This window comes from Arachis hypogaea, chromosome 8 (genome assembly GCF_003086295.3).
Source record: "Arachis hypogaea cultivar Tifrunner chromosome 8, arahy.Tifrunner.gnm2.J5K5, whole genome shotgun sequence".
NCBI classification, from domain to species: Eukaryota; Viridiplantae; Streptophyta; class Magnoliopsida; order Fabales; family Fabaceae; genus Arachis; species Arachis hypogaea.
In genome coordinates this window covers 35,801,327-35,817,302 of record NC_092043.1, presented here as the reverse complement: position 1 = coordinate 35,817,302, position 15,976 = coordinate 35,801,327, and the positions used below count along the sequence as shown (strand labels likewise).

The 15,976-nt window shown below is 36.7% G+C and overlaps 1 protein-coding gene across 2 annotated transcripts; it reads right to left on the bottom strand.

Annotated features, from left to right (window-relative positions):
* Positions 1–6,765: 6,765 nt before the first annotated feature.
* LOC112707231 (cyanidin 3-O-galactoside 2''-O-xylosyltransferase FGGT1) lies at positions 6,766–13,678 on the bottom strand. 2 transcript variants are annotated; one of them, XM_025758901.3, is made up of 2 exons: positions 13,251–13,678; positions 6,766–7,868 (listed from the first exon to the last, which is right to left on the bottom strand). In XM_025758901.3, exons 1-2 carry the CDS (start codon positions 13,659–13,661, stop codon positions 6,846–6,848), a joined length of 1,434 nt encoding a protein of 477 aa, XP_025614686.2. In that variant the 5' UTR covers positions 13,662–13,678; the 3' UTR covers positions 6,766–6,845. The 2 variants fall into 2 exon arrangements, with proteins under 2 accessions (XP_025614686.2, XP_025614685.1); XM_025758900.3 differs by lacking the exon at positions 13,251–13,678 and adding an exon at positions 8,325–9,041.
* Between the last annotated feature and the right edge of the window lie 2,298 nt (positions 13,679–15,976).

Genomic DNA, 15,976 nt, shown 5'->3' with positions numbered 1-15,976 from the left:
TTAAAGTAGTGTTCTTGTCAGAATTGCTATTATTGCATTTCACAGTTTGGTCTTTATTACAAGAGGCTGCTAAAATAGTTTATTGTCATTTTGTTGTGCACAAGTACTGTAATTCACAAAAGAAAATGAAGAATTATAATTATTAAAATTTACAAAAAACAACAAACATTTCTTTATCATCATTTTTAGTAGAAATAGATTTTGGTATAATAAGCTAATTAAAGACATAAATTTCATTGTTAAATTTGCCTTGTAGGAAAATGTTCCTGGAATCTTGATCACGAATAATATTTGTGGGTGTGTTTGGCAAAGGCATTATAAGAGCAGAAGTACGTTTACCTTTTTTAAAAGCTTCAATTTTTGGTTTGGCAAATTTTTTATTCATGAACGCAGAAGTGATTTTACTTTTAAAATCACGTTTATAAGATAAATCACTTTAACACAAACTTATTTTTTATCAAAATTAAGTTTTCAAAATTAATTTTATTCAAACTACTGTTTATAAACTATAATCCAAACACACACATAGTGTTTAGGCCAAAACTCAAAAAAGACAGGATTATCTTCGGCAAATCTTGAAACACTTAAAAGATTTTGAATTATTTCAGACACATGTAGAAGATTCAACAATTTAAAAGAAACAAGATTATTTTTATCAACTAAAGTAGAAAAGCCTTGATTTTGAATAGAGATATTTTTACCATTACCTACAAATAGTTTATCTGAATCTGAGTTGCTTTGTGAGGAGAATAGCAAATTTGAGGCATCGTCAGTAAAATGAAAAGATTTTGCTTCACCAACCAAAAAAGTACCCATTCAAAACATAACAAATCTGATATAACCAGTTAACCACTGTAATTTTCAGACAATTCATCAATAATTGTTTAAATATGATCATTTAATTTTTATATAACTCGTAACCAATTGCAAAAAGTGAGTCAACTAGATTTCTAAATTTTACCAAATAATGGGTAATAGTACTATACTACTATTCATACCCTTAATAAAATCATTGGCTTAGATTGTTACTGTTGGAAAAATTCAACACAGGTTTAAATCAAGAACCTATCTAACAGCGGAAGTACCAAAAATAATTTTTCTACAACCTGTGCAATTAATGGGCAACACCAAAGATACTCCAAGCAGCAAATATAATGGCAGAAAATTAAATAATCAGATACCAGAATTTTAATGTGGGAAAACCCCCAAAAGAGGACAAAAAACCTACGGGACCTAGTCCAGAACAATGTTCCACTATCAGAATAATGGGTACACAATCAGTCTTCCTAGTAACACTAGGGCATCTCAACAATCAACAAAATACATCACCAAAACTGGTGGAATCAACATAAACCCTCCACAAAGTGGGTATCTCAAATCAGGCAAAAGAGAAGGCAAATCAACTAGCAAGTTATATCCTACTGTTCATCTTTACACCAAGAATAACATACTAAAATTTCATAAGAAATGGAGCAAGTTTACCAAATCAATGTGATCAAAGTTGACAAAGCTCTTTTCCCCAATTTTCTTCTTTCTTCACGCCAAAACCCTACTGCTTCTTTTCTTTCATTCAAAAATGAACGAGGCTTCCTAATCTCTCTCTTTTTCTCCCGTGGCAATTAGCCACTTTCTTTCTTTATTTCCTTTTTTTTTGTTTTAAAAGTTGTGGGCCCCACTTGGTTGGGGACCTACCAACAAATCTCCCCCTCACCAACTCAAGTGGGGATAGGCTGTTCCACTAAACCCGCCTTCTCTTTGCAGAAATCAAACTTCACTGCAGGTAAACTCTTAGTCATCATATCTGAACCATTATCATCAGTATGAATCTTCTCAAGTGCATATGACTTCATCTCAAGCACTTGACGTATCCAGTGATACCTCACCTCTATGTGCTTCGATCTAGAATGAAACGTCGGATTCTTATTGAGATGGATAGCACTCTGATTGTCACAAAATAACACAAACTTCTCTTGATTGATGCCTAACTCTTGTAGAAATTTCTTCATCCACAAGAGTTCCTTAGAAGCTTCAACAACAGCAATGTATTCTGCCTCTGTAGTAGACAAAGCAACATATTTCTGAAGTCGGGATTGCCACGACACAGCTCCCCCTGCAAAAGTCATCATATATCCAGAAGTAGACTTTCTTGAATTAAGATCCCAGCTATATCCACATCTGTGTAACCATCCAACACAGGTTGGCCACTCCCAAAGCATAAACAAACGCTGGAAGTACCATTAATGTATTTGAGAATCCACTTCACTACTTGCCAGTGTTCCTTGCCAGGATTAGAGAGAAACCGACTAACAACTCCAACGGCATGAGCAATATCCAGCCTGGTGCAAACCATAGCATACATCAAATTGCTAACTGCAGATGCATATGGAATCTTCTTCATTTCCGCTTTCTCTTTCTCACTTGTAGGACATTGCTGCGAACTCAGCTTGAAATGACTAGCAAGTGGAGTACTAACAGGTTTGGAATTACTCATACTAAACCTCTCTAAAACCTTCTCAATATACTTCTGTTGTGACAACCACAGTTTTCCATTCTTCCTGTCACGAGTGATACTCATGCCAAGGATTTTCTTTGCAGGACCCAAATCCTTCATAACAAAGGATCTGTTCAAGTCTTTCTTAAGACTTTCAATCTTCTTAGTGTCATGACCAACAATCAACATGTCATCAACATAAAGCAAGAGAATTATAAAATCACCATCAGAGAATTTCTTAACATACACACAAGGATCAGAAGAAGTCTTACTGTACCCATGACCTTCCATGAAGGAATCAAACTTCGTGTACTACTGCCTTGGCGCTTGCTTTAGCCCATATAAGCTCTTCTTCAACTTGCATACAAGGTGCTCCTTTCCTTTAACCTCGAAACCCTCTGGTTGCTCCATATAAATTTCTTTATCTATGTCACTGTGAAGGAATGTAGTCTTCACATCAAGCTGCTCAACCTCTAAATTCAAGCTAGCCGCTAATCCAAGCACAACTCGAATAGAGGACATCTTCACAACTGAAGAAAAAATCTCCTCAAAATCAATACCTTTCTTTTGCTCAAAACCTTTCACAACCAATCGAGCTTTGTACCTTGGTCGTGAGACATTTTTATTCGCTTTCAACTTGAACACCCATTTATTCTTGAATGCTCTCTTACCCTTCGGCAACTTCACCAATTCAAAAGTATGATTCTCATGCAAGGATTTCATTTCTTCTTGCATGACCTTCAACCAATCTTCCTTATGCTCATCAGACATAGCCTCCTGGTAGCTCTCTGGCTCCCCAATCTCAGTATTAATCACATACTCATGAGGAGAGTATTTCTGAAAAGGATGACGCTCTCTAGTAGATCTTCTCAATTCAGGCTCAACTGGTAGTTCAGGTGGAACTTCAACATTTGGCACCTCAGGTTGAGGTGTAGGTTCATCATGCAAATCATCACCATCATTATCAACTTGTACATCTCTCCCATCAACAGGAGGTCTAGTGAAAGGACCAGGTTCATCATCAACAGAGCGTATAACAGTTACTGTTGGCTTATCTGTCTTCTCAAGATCTTCAATAGTTTGGTCTTCAAGAAAAATCACATCTCGACTTCTAATTATCTTCTTGCTCACCGGATCCCATAATCTGTAACCAAAGTCTTCGTGACCATAACCCATGAAGATACACTGCTTTGACTTCCCATCAAGTTTAGACCTTTCATCTCTTGGAATGTGAACAAAAGCTCTGCAACTGAACACTCTCAAGTGACTATATGAGACATCTTTCCCTCTCCAAACATTCTCTGGAACATCACCATTTAGTGGAACAGAAGGAGAAAGGTTGATCAAATCTACTGCAGTCCTCATCGCTTCACCCCAAAAGGATTTAGGCAACTTTGCATGAGAGAGCATACACCTGACTCTATCATTGATAGTACGATTCATTCTCTCAGCAACTCCATTGTGTTGAGGAGTCTTAGGAACCGTCTTCTCAAGCTTGATCCCATGTCCTTTACAATACTCTTCAAACGGACCCCTGTATTCACCACCATTATCTGCTCGAACACATTTCAATTTCCTTCCTATTTCTCTTTCAACACTTGCATGAAAGTGTTTGAAGATACCGAGCACCTGGTCTTTAGATTTCAAAACAAAAGCCCACACTTTTTGAGAATAATCATCAATAAAAGTAACAAAATATGATGCACCACCTAGTGTCTTAGCATCCATAGTGCAAACATCAGTGTGAACTAAATCTAGAACATGTGATCTTCTATGAGGTCCAGAATTATGAAATGATACTCTAGCATGCTTTCCAACAAAACAATGAGTGCAAGTATTTAAAGTTGTATCTTTCACTGGAAGTGAGTGCTTCTTGGCCAAGACGCTTAGTCTTTTCTCGCTCAAGTGACCAAGACGTATATGCCACAAATCAGAAGAGGAATCATCAGCTACATTCATCTCTTCTTTGCACAACTTTACTTGCAACCGATAGAGAGTAGTGAAACTATTGTCTTCTCTAGCAACAATGAGAGCCCCTTTGGTAATCTTGCATTTTTCACTACCAAAGGAAGTGCAATACCCCTCTTGATCCAATGCCTTCACTGAAATGAGATTGAACCGCATATCTGGCGCATGCCTAACATTCTTCAACTGCAACTTGCATCCCATGTTGGTTTCAAGCCACATATCACCCATACCAATGATATCACACACTCCTTTATCTTCCAATTTGATCTTGCCAAAATTTCCGGCAGTGTAGGAAGTGAAAAACTCACGTTTCGGAGTGACATGACATGAGGCACCAGAGTCCATAATCCAAGTGGAATCATCACAGACAAGATTCACATAATTTTCATCATATGTGATAAGAACATCATCATAAACAATAACAGCAGTTTCTTTATCATCTTTACCTTTGTCTTCATTTCTTCCCTTTGATTGTTCTCTTTTCAAGAACCTACAATACCTCTTGATATGCCCCGGTTTGCCACAATGGTGACAAATGAACTCCTTTCTTGACTTGTACTTTCCTCTTGACTTGCTTTGACTCTCTGACCTGTCAGAACTGTGAGGTTTTCTACTTTGACTTCTCTCCCGTGACTCTGAAACAAGTGCTTCTGACTGTGAGGAGGCATTAGTCAAACCTCGCTCTCTTCTTCTAGCTTCTTCATTCAACATGCTCTCTTTAACCATTGCTAACGTCAACTTTCCTTTTGGAGCTGAGTTAGTTAGTGTCACAACCAGAACTTCCCAACTATCAGGCAAAGAGCTCAACAACAACAAGGCTTGCAACTCGTCATTCAAAGTGATTTCATTATTTGTCAGTTGGTTCACCGTCTCCTGAAAAATACTCAAGTGCTCCGGCATTGATTTACCTTCAACATACTTCATATTGACAAGCTTCCTAATCAAGAATGCTTTGTTTTGCACATTCTTTCTCTCATATAACTCCTTCAATTTCTTCCACATCTTCTCAGCCTTCGTTTCGGTGTCAACATGTGGATACACACTAAGATCAAGCCATTGCCTAATCAAAGCAACTGCCTTCCGATTCAGCTTCTTCCATTCAGCATCGGATTTAGTAACTTTGGATTTATCTCCCTCTACAGGATCATACAAGTCCTTGCTATACAGCATATCTTCCATGAGGGTCTTCCAAATTGAATAATTTTGAGAATTCAATTTGACCATATTCGGTCCATGAGTATTTTTCTCCATTTAATCAGCATAGAGATAACCAACCAAAGCTCTAGATACCACTTTGTTGGGAAAACTCAACACAGGTTTAAATCAAGAACCTGTCTAATAGTGGAAGTACCAAAAATAATTTTTTCACAACCTGTGTAATTAATGGGCAACACCAAAGATACTCCAAGCAGCAAATATAATGGCAGAAAATTAAATAATCAGACACTAGAATTTTAATGTGTGAAAACCCCCAAAAGAGGGACAAAAAATCTACGGGACCTAGTCCAGAACAATCTTCCACTATCAGAATAATGAGTACACAATCAATCTTCCTAATAACACTAGGGCATCTCAACAATCAACAAAATATATCACCAAAACTGGTGGAATTAACATAAACCCTCCACAAAGTAGGTATCTCAAATCAGACAAAAAAAAAGACAAATTAACTAACAAGTTATATTCTAATATTCATTTCTACACTAGAAATAACATACTAAAATTTCATAAGAAATAAAATAAATTTACCAGATCAATATGATTAAAATTGACAAAGCTCTTTTCCCCAATTTTCTTCTTCTCTCACGCCGAAACCCTACTGCTTCTTTTCTTTCGTTCAAAATGAATGAGACTTCCTAATCTCTCTTTTTTTCTCCCGTGGCAATAAGCCACTTTCTTTTTTTATTTTATTTTTTTTTTAAGTTGTGGCCCCGCTTGGTTGGGACCCACCAACAGTTACCAACCCTCTTGCATTACTTCACACATGGCACTTACTACGTGTACAGATATCGACGCAATCAACCTTGTTCATTTCTCTTATGTTTGCTAATTCGATCATTCATTTCTATATATACTTATTTATAAATAATATTTTTCAATTAAGAATTAGCGAAACAAAGTTAAGAATTTAAATTATTATTACAGAGAGAAAAAGAAACTACAATCATCACTTTTTAAAGTATATATTATTTTTAATTCATTAAATCTTTATGATAAAGTACTTTGTTATTAAAATGTAATCATTTTATTATCTTAAGTTCTTAACAAAATTCTACATATTTTTTAATTATAAAACAAAAAAGAACTACATCACAATAGAATTAGAATTAAGTATGAAGACAATAGAATTCACAAACTAAAATTATTTAAGTTAATTTGTGAGATCTTAAAGTAAATCTCTAAGCCTGTGACAGAAACTATCAACACAAGAGGACTCTAAATTATCACTTAGTAAAAAGTTTCTAACTTTGGTATGATTTTCCCTTACCCTTCTTCCAACTTCACTCTCATCATCCATCACTGTCTTAACAGCTTTGTACACACACTCTCGGCTAAAAAACCCATCATCTTCACCTTTTTCCACTTCAACCCCAACCTTTAATTTTCCACTCATCATCCTTGCATTCATAATATGATCAGATCCCAAACGTGGCAACAGCACAATCTGACACGTGTTCACAAGAGCCTCCGTTATGGAAGCTGAACCACAGTGTGTTATGAAGCATCCAACAGAAGGGTGCTCCAAAACCAATTGTTGCTGAACCCATCCACCGTACACAACTCCTCTTTCTTCCGCTCTTTCTTTAAACCCTTCTGGTAACGCTTCTTCAATGGAATCAAACCCAACCGGTGGCTTAAGTGCTGCAAGAAACGGCAAACCGGTTTGTTCAAGACCAAGTAACAGTTCTTGAAACTGGTTTTGTTGCAACGGGGCTTCACTTCCGTAAGCGCAATAAACAACGGAACCAGGTTTGAATCCATTAAGCCATGATTCCCATTTTTTGTCCAAATCTATGTCAGATGGCTCTGGCAAAAGAGGCCCTGAGAGCAAACATGGCTTCCCAAGAACAGTTTCAATGTAATCAGCATAAACCCCATCGATTTGTCTGCAACCTTTGAATCCTACTGCATCCGCCAGCTTTGTACCGATGTAGAACCGATCGTATAAACGAACACCGCTTCCAAACTCGATGTTTTTCCTTGATTCAACTAAGAACCGGAGTTCATGTGTATAAAACTTGAAGGAATAATCATCATCATAAGGAAACCCTGGTGGCGGTTTCTTGAGATCTTCCTCCGTTAATTCTAATCTCTTTCTTGGTCCTTCTCCGAGGTAAGCAGTCGAAATTGGATAAACTATCATGTATTGGACACTCTTGATGCCTAAGCTTCGAGCCAAATTTGGTAGCTGTTGGGAAAACTCAATACAGGTTTAAATCAAGAACCTGTCTAACAGCGGAAGCACCAAAAATAATTTTTCCACAACCTGTGCAATTAAATGGGCAACACCAAAGATACTCCAAGCAACAAATATAATGGCAAAAATTAAATAACCAGACACCAGAATTTTAACGTGGGAAAACCCCCAAAAGAGGGACAAAAAACCCACGGGACCTGGTCCAGAAAAATCTTCCACTATCAGAATAATGGGTACACAAACAGTCTTCCTAGTAACACTAGGGCATCTCAACAATCAACAAAATACATCACCAAAACTGGTGGAATCAACATAAACCCTCCACAAAAGTGGGTATCTCAAAACAGGCAAAAGAGAAGGCAATACCACAAGCAAGTTATATCCTAATGTTCATCTCTACACCAGGAATAACATACTAAAATTTCATAAGAAATGGAGCAAGTTTACCAAGTCAATATGATCAAAGTTGGCTTGCCCTTTTCCCCCAAATTTCCTTCTTCTCTCGACGCCGAAGCTGGCTTCGTTTTTTCCTTTCATTCAAAAATGAATGAATTTTCTCTCACTCCCCTCTCGTGGCTTATGCCACTTTCTTTCCTTTATTTCTTTTTTTTTAAGTTGCGTGGGCCCCACTTGATATTGGGGACCCACCAACAAATCTCCCCCTCACCAATTCAAGTGGGGACAGGCTGCTCCACCAAGCCCGCCTTCTCTTTGCAGGAATCAAACTTCACTGCAGGTAAACTCTTAGTCATCATATCTGAACCATTATCATCAGTATGGATCTTCTCAAGTGCATATGACTTCATCTCAAGCGCTTGACGTATCCAATGATACCTCACCTCTATATGCTTCGATCTAGAATGAAACGTCGGATTCTTGCTGAGATGGATAGCACTCTGACTGTCACAAAATAACACAAACTTCTCTTGATTGATGCCTAACTCTTGTAGGAATTTCTTCATCCACAAGAGTTCCTTAGAAGCTTCAACAACAGCAATGTATTCTGCCTCTGTAGTAGACAAAGCAACACATTTCTGAAGTCGAGATTGCCACGACACAGCTCCCCCTGCAAAAGTCATCATATAACCAGAAGTAGACTTCCTTGAATCAAGATCCCCAGCCATATCTGCATCTGTGTAACCATCCAACACAGGTTGGCCACTCCCAAAGCATAAACAAACTCTGGCAGTACCATTAAGGTATCTGAGAATCAACTTCACTGCTTGCCAGTGTTCCTTGCCAGGATTAGAGAGAAACCGACTAACAACTCCAACTGCATGAGCAATATCTGGCCTGGTGCAAACCATAGCATACATCAAACTGCCAACTGCAGATGCATATGGAATCTTCTTCATTTCCGCTTTCTCTTTCTCATTTGTAGGACATTGCTGCGAACTCAGCTTGAAATGACTAGCAAGTGGAGTACTAACAGGTTTGGAATTACTCATGCTAAACCTCTCTAAAACCTTCTCAATGTACTTCTGTTGTGACAACCACAGTTTTCCATTCTTCCTGTCACGAGTGATACTCATGCCAAGGATTTTCTTTGCAGGACCCAAATCCTTCATAGCAAAGGATCTGTTCAAGTCTTTCTTAAGACTTTCAATCTTCTTAGTGTCATGACCAACAATCAACATGTCATCAACATAAAGCAAGAGAATTATAAAATCACCATCAGAGAATTTCTTAACATAGACACAAGGATCAGAAGAAGTCTTACTGTACCCATGACCTTCCATGAAGGAATCAAACTTTGTGTACCACTGCCTTGGCGCTTGCTTTAACCCATATAAGCTCTTCTTCAACTTGCATACAAGGTGCTCCTTTCCTTTAACCTCGAAACCCTCTGGTTGCTCCATATAGATTTCTTTATCTATGTCACCGTGAAGGAATGCAGTCTTCACATCAAGTTGCTCAACCTCTAAATTCAAGCTAGCCGCCAATCCAAGCACAACTCGAATAGAGGACATCTTCACAACTGGAGAGAAAATCTCCTCAAAATCAATACCTTTCTTTTGCTCAAAGCCTTTCACAACCAATCGAGCTTTGTACCTTGGCCGTGAGACACTTTCATCCGCTTTCAATTTGAACACCCATTTATTCTTGAATGCTCTCTTACCCTTCGGCAACTTCACCAATTCAAAAGTATGATTCTCATGCAAGGATTTCATTTCCTCTTGCATGGCCTTCAACCAATCTTCCTTTATGCTCATCAGACATAGCTTCCTGGTAGCTCTCTGGCTCCCCAGTCTCAGTATTCATCACATACTGATGAGGAGAGTATTTCTGAGAAGGATGACGTTCTCTAGTAGATCTTCTCAATTCAGGCTCAACTGGTGGTTCAGGTGGAACTTCAACATCTGGCACCTCAGGTTGAGGTGTAGGTTCATCATGCAAATCATCACCATCATTATCAACTTGTACATCTCCCCCATCAATAGGAGGTCTAGTGGAAGGACCAGGTTCATCATCAACAGAACGTCTAACAGTTACTGTTGGCTTATCTGTCTTCTCAAGATCTTCAATAGTTTGGTCTTCAAGAAAAATCACATCTCGGCTTCTAATTATCTTCTTGCTCACCGGATCCCATAATCTGTAACCAAAGTCTTCGTGACCATAACCCATGAAGATACACTGCTTTGACTTCCCATCAAGTTTAGACCTTTCATCTCTTGGAATGTGAACAAAAGCCCTGCAGCCAAACACTCTCAAGTGACTATAGGAGACATCTTTCCCTCTCCAAACTTTCTCTGGAACATCACCATTTAGTGGAACTGAAGGAGAAAGGTTGATCAAATCTACTGCAGTCCTCATTGCTTCACCCCAAAAGGATTTAGGCAACTTTGCATGAGAGAGCATACACCTGACTCTATCATTGATAGTGCGATTCATTCTCTCTGCAACTCCATTATGTTGAGGAGTCTTAGGAACTGTCTTCTCAAGCTTGATCCCATGTCCTTTACAATACTCTTCAAACGGACCCCTGTATTCACCACCATTATCTGCTCGAACACATTTCAATTTTCTTCCTGTTTCTCTTTCAACACTTGCATGAAAGTGTTTGAAGATTCCGAGCACCTGGTCTTTAGATTTCAAAACAAAAGCCCACACTTTTCGAGAATAATCATCAATAAAAGTAACAAAATATGATGCACCACCTAGTGTCTTAGCATCCATAGTGCAAACATCAGTGTGAACTAAATCTAGAACATGTGATCTCCTATGAGGTCCAGAATTATGAAATGATACTCTAGCATGCTTTCCAACAAAACAATGAGTGCAAGTATTTAAAGTTGTACCTTTCACTGGAAGTGAGTGCTTCTTGGCCAAGACGCTTAGTCCTTTCTCGCTCAAGTGACCAAGACGTATATGCCACAAATCAGAAGAGGAATCATCAGCTACATTCATCTCTTCTTTGCACAACTTTGCTTGCAATCGGTAGAGAGTAGTGAGACTATTGTCTTCTTTAGCAACAATGAGAGCTCCTTTGGTAATCTTGCATTTTCCACTACCAAAGGAAGTGCAATATCCTTCTTGATCCAATGCCTTCACTGAAATGAGATTGAACCGCATATCTGGCGCATGCCTAACATTCTTCAACTGCAACTTGCATCCCATGTTGGTTTCAAGCCACATATCACCCATACCAATGATATCACACACTCCTTTATCTCCCAATTTGATCTTGCCAAAATTTCCAGCAGTATAGGAAGTGAAAAATTCACGCCTCGGAGTGACATGACATGAGGCACCAGAGTCCATAATCCAAGTGGAATCATCACAGACAAGATTCACATAATTTTCATCATATGTGATAAGAACATCTTCATAAACAATAGCAGCAGTTTCTTTATCACTATCTTTACCTTTGTCTTCGTTTCTTCCCCTTGATTGTTCTCTTTTCAAGAACCTACAATACCTCTTGATATGCCCCGGCTTGCCACAATGGTGACAAATGAACTCCTTTCTTGGCTTGTACTTTCCTCTTGACTTGCTTCGACTCTCTGACCTGTCAGAACTGTGAGGTTTTCTACTTTGACTTCTCCCCCGTGACTCTGAAACAAGTGCTTCTGATTGTGAGGAGGCATTAGTCAAACCTCGCTCTCTTCTTCTGGCTTCTTCATTCAACATGCTCTCTTTAACCATTGCTAACGTCAACTTCCCATTTGGAGCTGAGTTAGTTAGTGTCACAACCAGAACTTCCCAACTATCAGGCAAAGAGCTCAACAACAACAGGGCTTGCAACTCATCATTCAAAGTGATTTCATTATTTGTCAGTTGGTTCACCGTCTCCTGAAAAATACTCAAGTGCTCCGGCATTGATTTACCTTCAACATACTTCATATTGACAAGCTTCCTAATCAAGAATGCTTTGTTTTGCACATTCTTTCTCTCATATAACTCCTTCAATTTCTTCCACATCTTCTCAGCATTCGTTTCGGTGTCAACATGTGGATACACACTAAGATCAAGCCATTGCCTCATCAAAGCAACTGCCTTCCGATTCAGCTTCTTCCATTCAGCATCGGATTTAGTACCTTTGGATTTATCTCCCTCCACAGGATCATACAAGTCCTTGCTATACAGCATATCTTCCATGAGGGTCTTCCAAATTGAATAATTTTGGGAATTCAATTTGACCATATTCGGTCCATGAGTATTTTCCTCCATTTAATCAGCACAGAAATAAACAACCAAAGCTCTGGATACCACTTTGTTGGGAAAACTCAATACAGGTTTAAATCAAGAACCTGTCTAACAGTGGAAGCACCAAAAATAATTTTTCCACAACCTGTGCAATTAAATGGGCAACACCAAAGATACTCCAAGCAACAAATATAATGGCAAAAATTAAATAACCAGACACCAGAATTTTAACGTGGGAAAACCCCCAAAAGAGGGACAAAAAACCCACGGGACCTGGTCCAGAAAAATCTTCCACTATCAGAATAATGGGTACACAAACAGTCTTCCTAGTAACACTAGGGCATCTCAACAATCAACAAAATACATCACCAAAACTGGTGGAATCAACATAAACCCTCCACAAAAGTGGGTATCTCAAAACAGGCAAAAGAGAAGGCAATACCACAAGCAAGTTATATCCTAATGTTCATCTCTACACCAGGAATAACATACTAAAATTTCATAAGAAATGGAGTAAGTTTACCAAGTCAATATGATCAAAGTTGGCTTGCCCTTTTCCCCCAAATTTCCTTCTTCTCTCGACGCCGAAGCTGGCTTCGTTTTTTCCTTTCATTCAAAAATGAATGAATTTTCTCTCACTCCCCTCTCGTGGCTTATGCCACTTTCTTTCCTTTATTTCTTTTTTTTTTTAAGTTGCGTGGGCCCCACTTGATATTGGGGACCCACCAACAGTAGCCAATGCTGGAAATCAAAGAGAATGATTTGTGGGTTTAGTTCCTTGAGGAGAAGCTCTGTGTCCTTCTCAGTGAGGTCCATGGCGGTGGCGATATGCGTGTATAGAGCAAAGGGAACGTCTGATGTGGTTTCTGCATTAAGAGGAAGGCCGTGAACGTGAGGAACGTTGATGGGAATGAAGGTGATGAGGTGTGGGAGAAGATTTAGGTGTTGAAGCTTTGAGATTGTTCTTCTTGGGATGAAGAAGGAGATTCTATGGCCTCTCTTTGCTAGCTTGTTGGAGAGGTGGAGACATGGAGTGAGGTGTCCCATGGCGAACCATGGATACATGGCTATGTGCAAAGGTGGCGGTGGAGGAGAAGAAGGAGGAGGACGCGAGGTGCATCCATGGCTTTCCTTCATTGTTTTTTTTTTTTTGGTGTTTGTAATCACAATTCACAAGGGTTCTTATTCTGTCGTTTTTTCCTTTTTCTCTTAAGTCAACCATTTTTTTTATTTTTGAAAAAAAAAAGATCTCCCTACGGAGACAATGGTAGTTTATTTGTACAATGGTATAAATTGAACATTTTTTATACTATTCGAATACTAGAAATAATAAATATCTTTTTAAAGACTTAAATTAATTTTTAAGTTTATCAAGAATCGAACTCTTAACCTTTCGAATTTAAAACTCTAATATCATGTCATAATATCACTCATTCCAAAAGTTTCAGCCGATAGAAAAAAATAACACTAATAATTATATTTCTAATATTTTTTAAATTTCTATTATACACATTATACAAATATTCTATTGACTCCTCATATTTTTCCTAAAAATAGAAAATTATTCGCATAACGAAAATTGATGGTTCTGTTTTCTACCTATATCATTTTCATTTCTTAATATGAGTTATTTTTCAGACTCTTTCAGAAATTAAATGGTTGACTATGATACAAATATTTCAGCCACATGTAATTGATGTGTCTCTTTACTTCTTTATACTAGAACTTAATTAGGATAAGATAGACTAGCCACTAATTGAATTACAAGTTTATAATGCTAAATAAGTGTCTTAAACTTATTTTAGAACATTATTGAGTATTAGGATATCAATACTTACGGAAAATATTATATGTTTAGTTGAGTAGAGAAGCTTTATACAAACTAACATTATCAAATTGGAAGAGAGGATATTGCTTTTCAGATATAAAGAATAGTTTCAATAGGTATGCACCGAAGTATGTAGAATAATACTATAAATTCAAAATTTTTATTAATTAATTTTAATTAAATTGATCTAATATTAACAAAAATTATTTATTCATAATATTATTTTAAGTTTTATTGTTTAATTTAGTTGAATTTAGTTTATAAAAAAATTTAAACGTATAATATTATTCATTAATTTATACAAAAATATTTAATAAAATACAGATATAATTTACTTTAATTTATTTAATAATATTAATTTTAACTGCTTTTTTTATTTTTTTAATATTTTTGTAATTTATGTACTGAACTAAGAGATAGATTATTTATTACCTAAATGTTCTATCTTTGTACATATTTTGATGTAAAGTAAGAGTGATACTCACCTAATTAACCTAAATTTTCTCCCATTCTTCATGCATATTTTGATTAACTTAGGTTAATTATCTGAAAATTTAGGTTAATTATATAATATTTTATTATATAATATATTTTTTTATTAAAATATTTATAAAAATAAAATTTATTTAAAAATATATATAATACATGAAAATATTTTTTTATCTTTTTAAATTTTTTGAAAAAACTAAATAAATAATATAATTTATTTTTTTATTTTTTTAGATAAATTCATATATATAGGTATAATTACATATAATAATTATTTGTATTTTAATTCATATATATACCTAGACAAGGAGAAAAGGAGGAAAAAAGGAGAAGTGGAGAAATGCCCGAAGTAGATCTAAAAGAAAAAAAGAGAAAAGGAGATTATAATATTAATGTTGTTTAGTTATATGAATGCAGATGCAGAAACAAGGAAGTAAATATGAAGTTAGATGCGGCGGTAGTTCACACGCATATGCAAGTTAGTATGAAGTTAGATGTGGCGGTAGTCCGCACACATATGCAGATGCAAAAAGCTTAAATTGAAAACACGAAATTGAAGAACTAAAAAATCTTTATTAAATTGGATTGAAGAAAACTTGAATAAAGAAGGAGTAAAAGGCTTACAAAGAATTCTCAAAATCTCTCTCTCTAACTTCTCTCTCTAATATTATGTTTCTAAAAATTTTGCCTCAAAATGTTGCAGAGATTTTCTTTTATAGACCTAGATTCTACTGTTTTTACAGTACAAGTTATGTTAACCGGTACTATTTCTACAGTACAAGTTGATACAATTTTTGATTTTTTGGAATAAATTTTGAAATGCTTATCTAATCTTCTCCTAGGTTGATCCCAAAGCAATCGTCTTCGTTTTTATTATAATCACTTGAGGATTCTGTTGAAAAAGTGGAGTCTTCTTTGTGTACTTTATTTTCTTCGATCATCTGCATGATTTGTTGGAGATGTTTTGCTAGTGTTTCTTTTGATTGGGCTTTCTGATTGAAAAATATTGACTCTTCATGATCAAATGACTTGGTGAACTTAGGGTGTTCGTTGAACCATTTTCGAACTTTGTACGGGTTAGCCATGGTTTCATCGAACTGAGACCACCATTTAACATAGGCATTTCTTTGAAGCA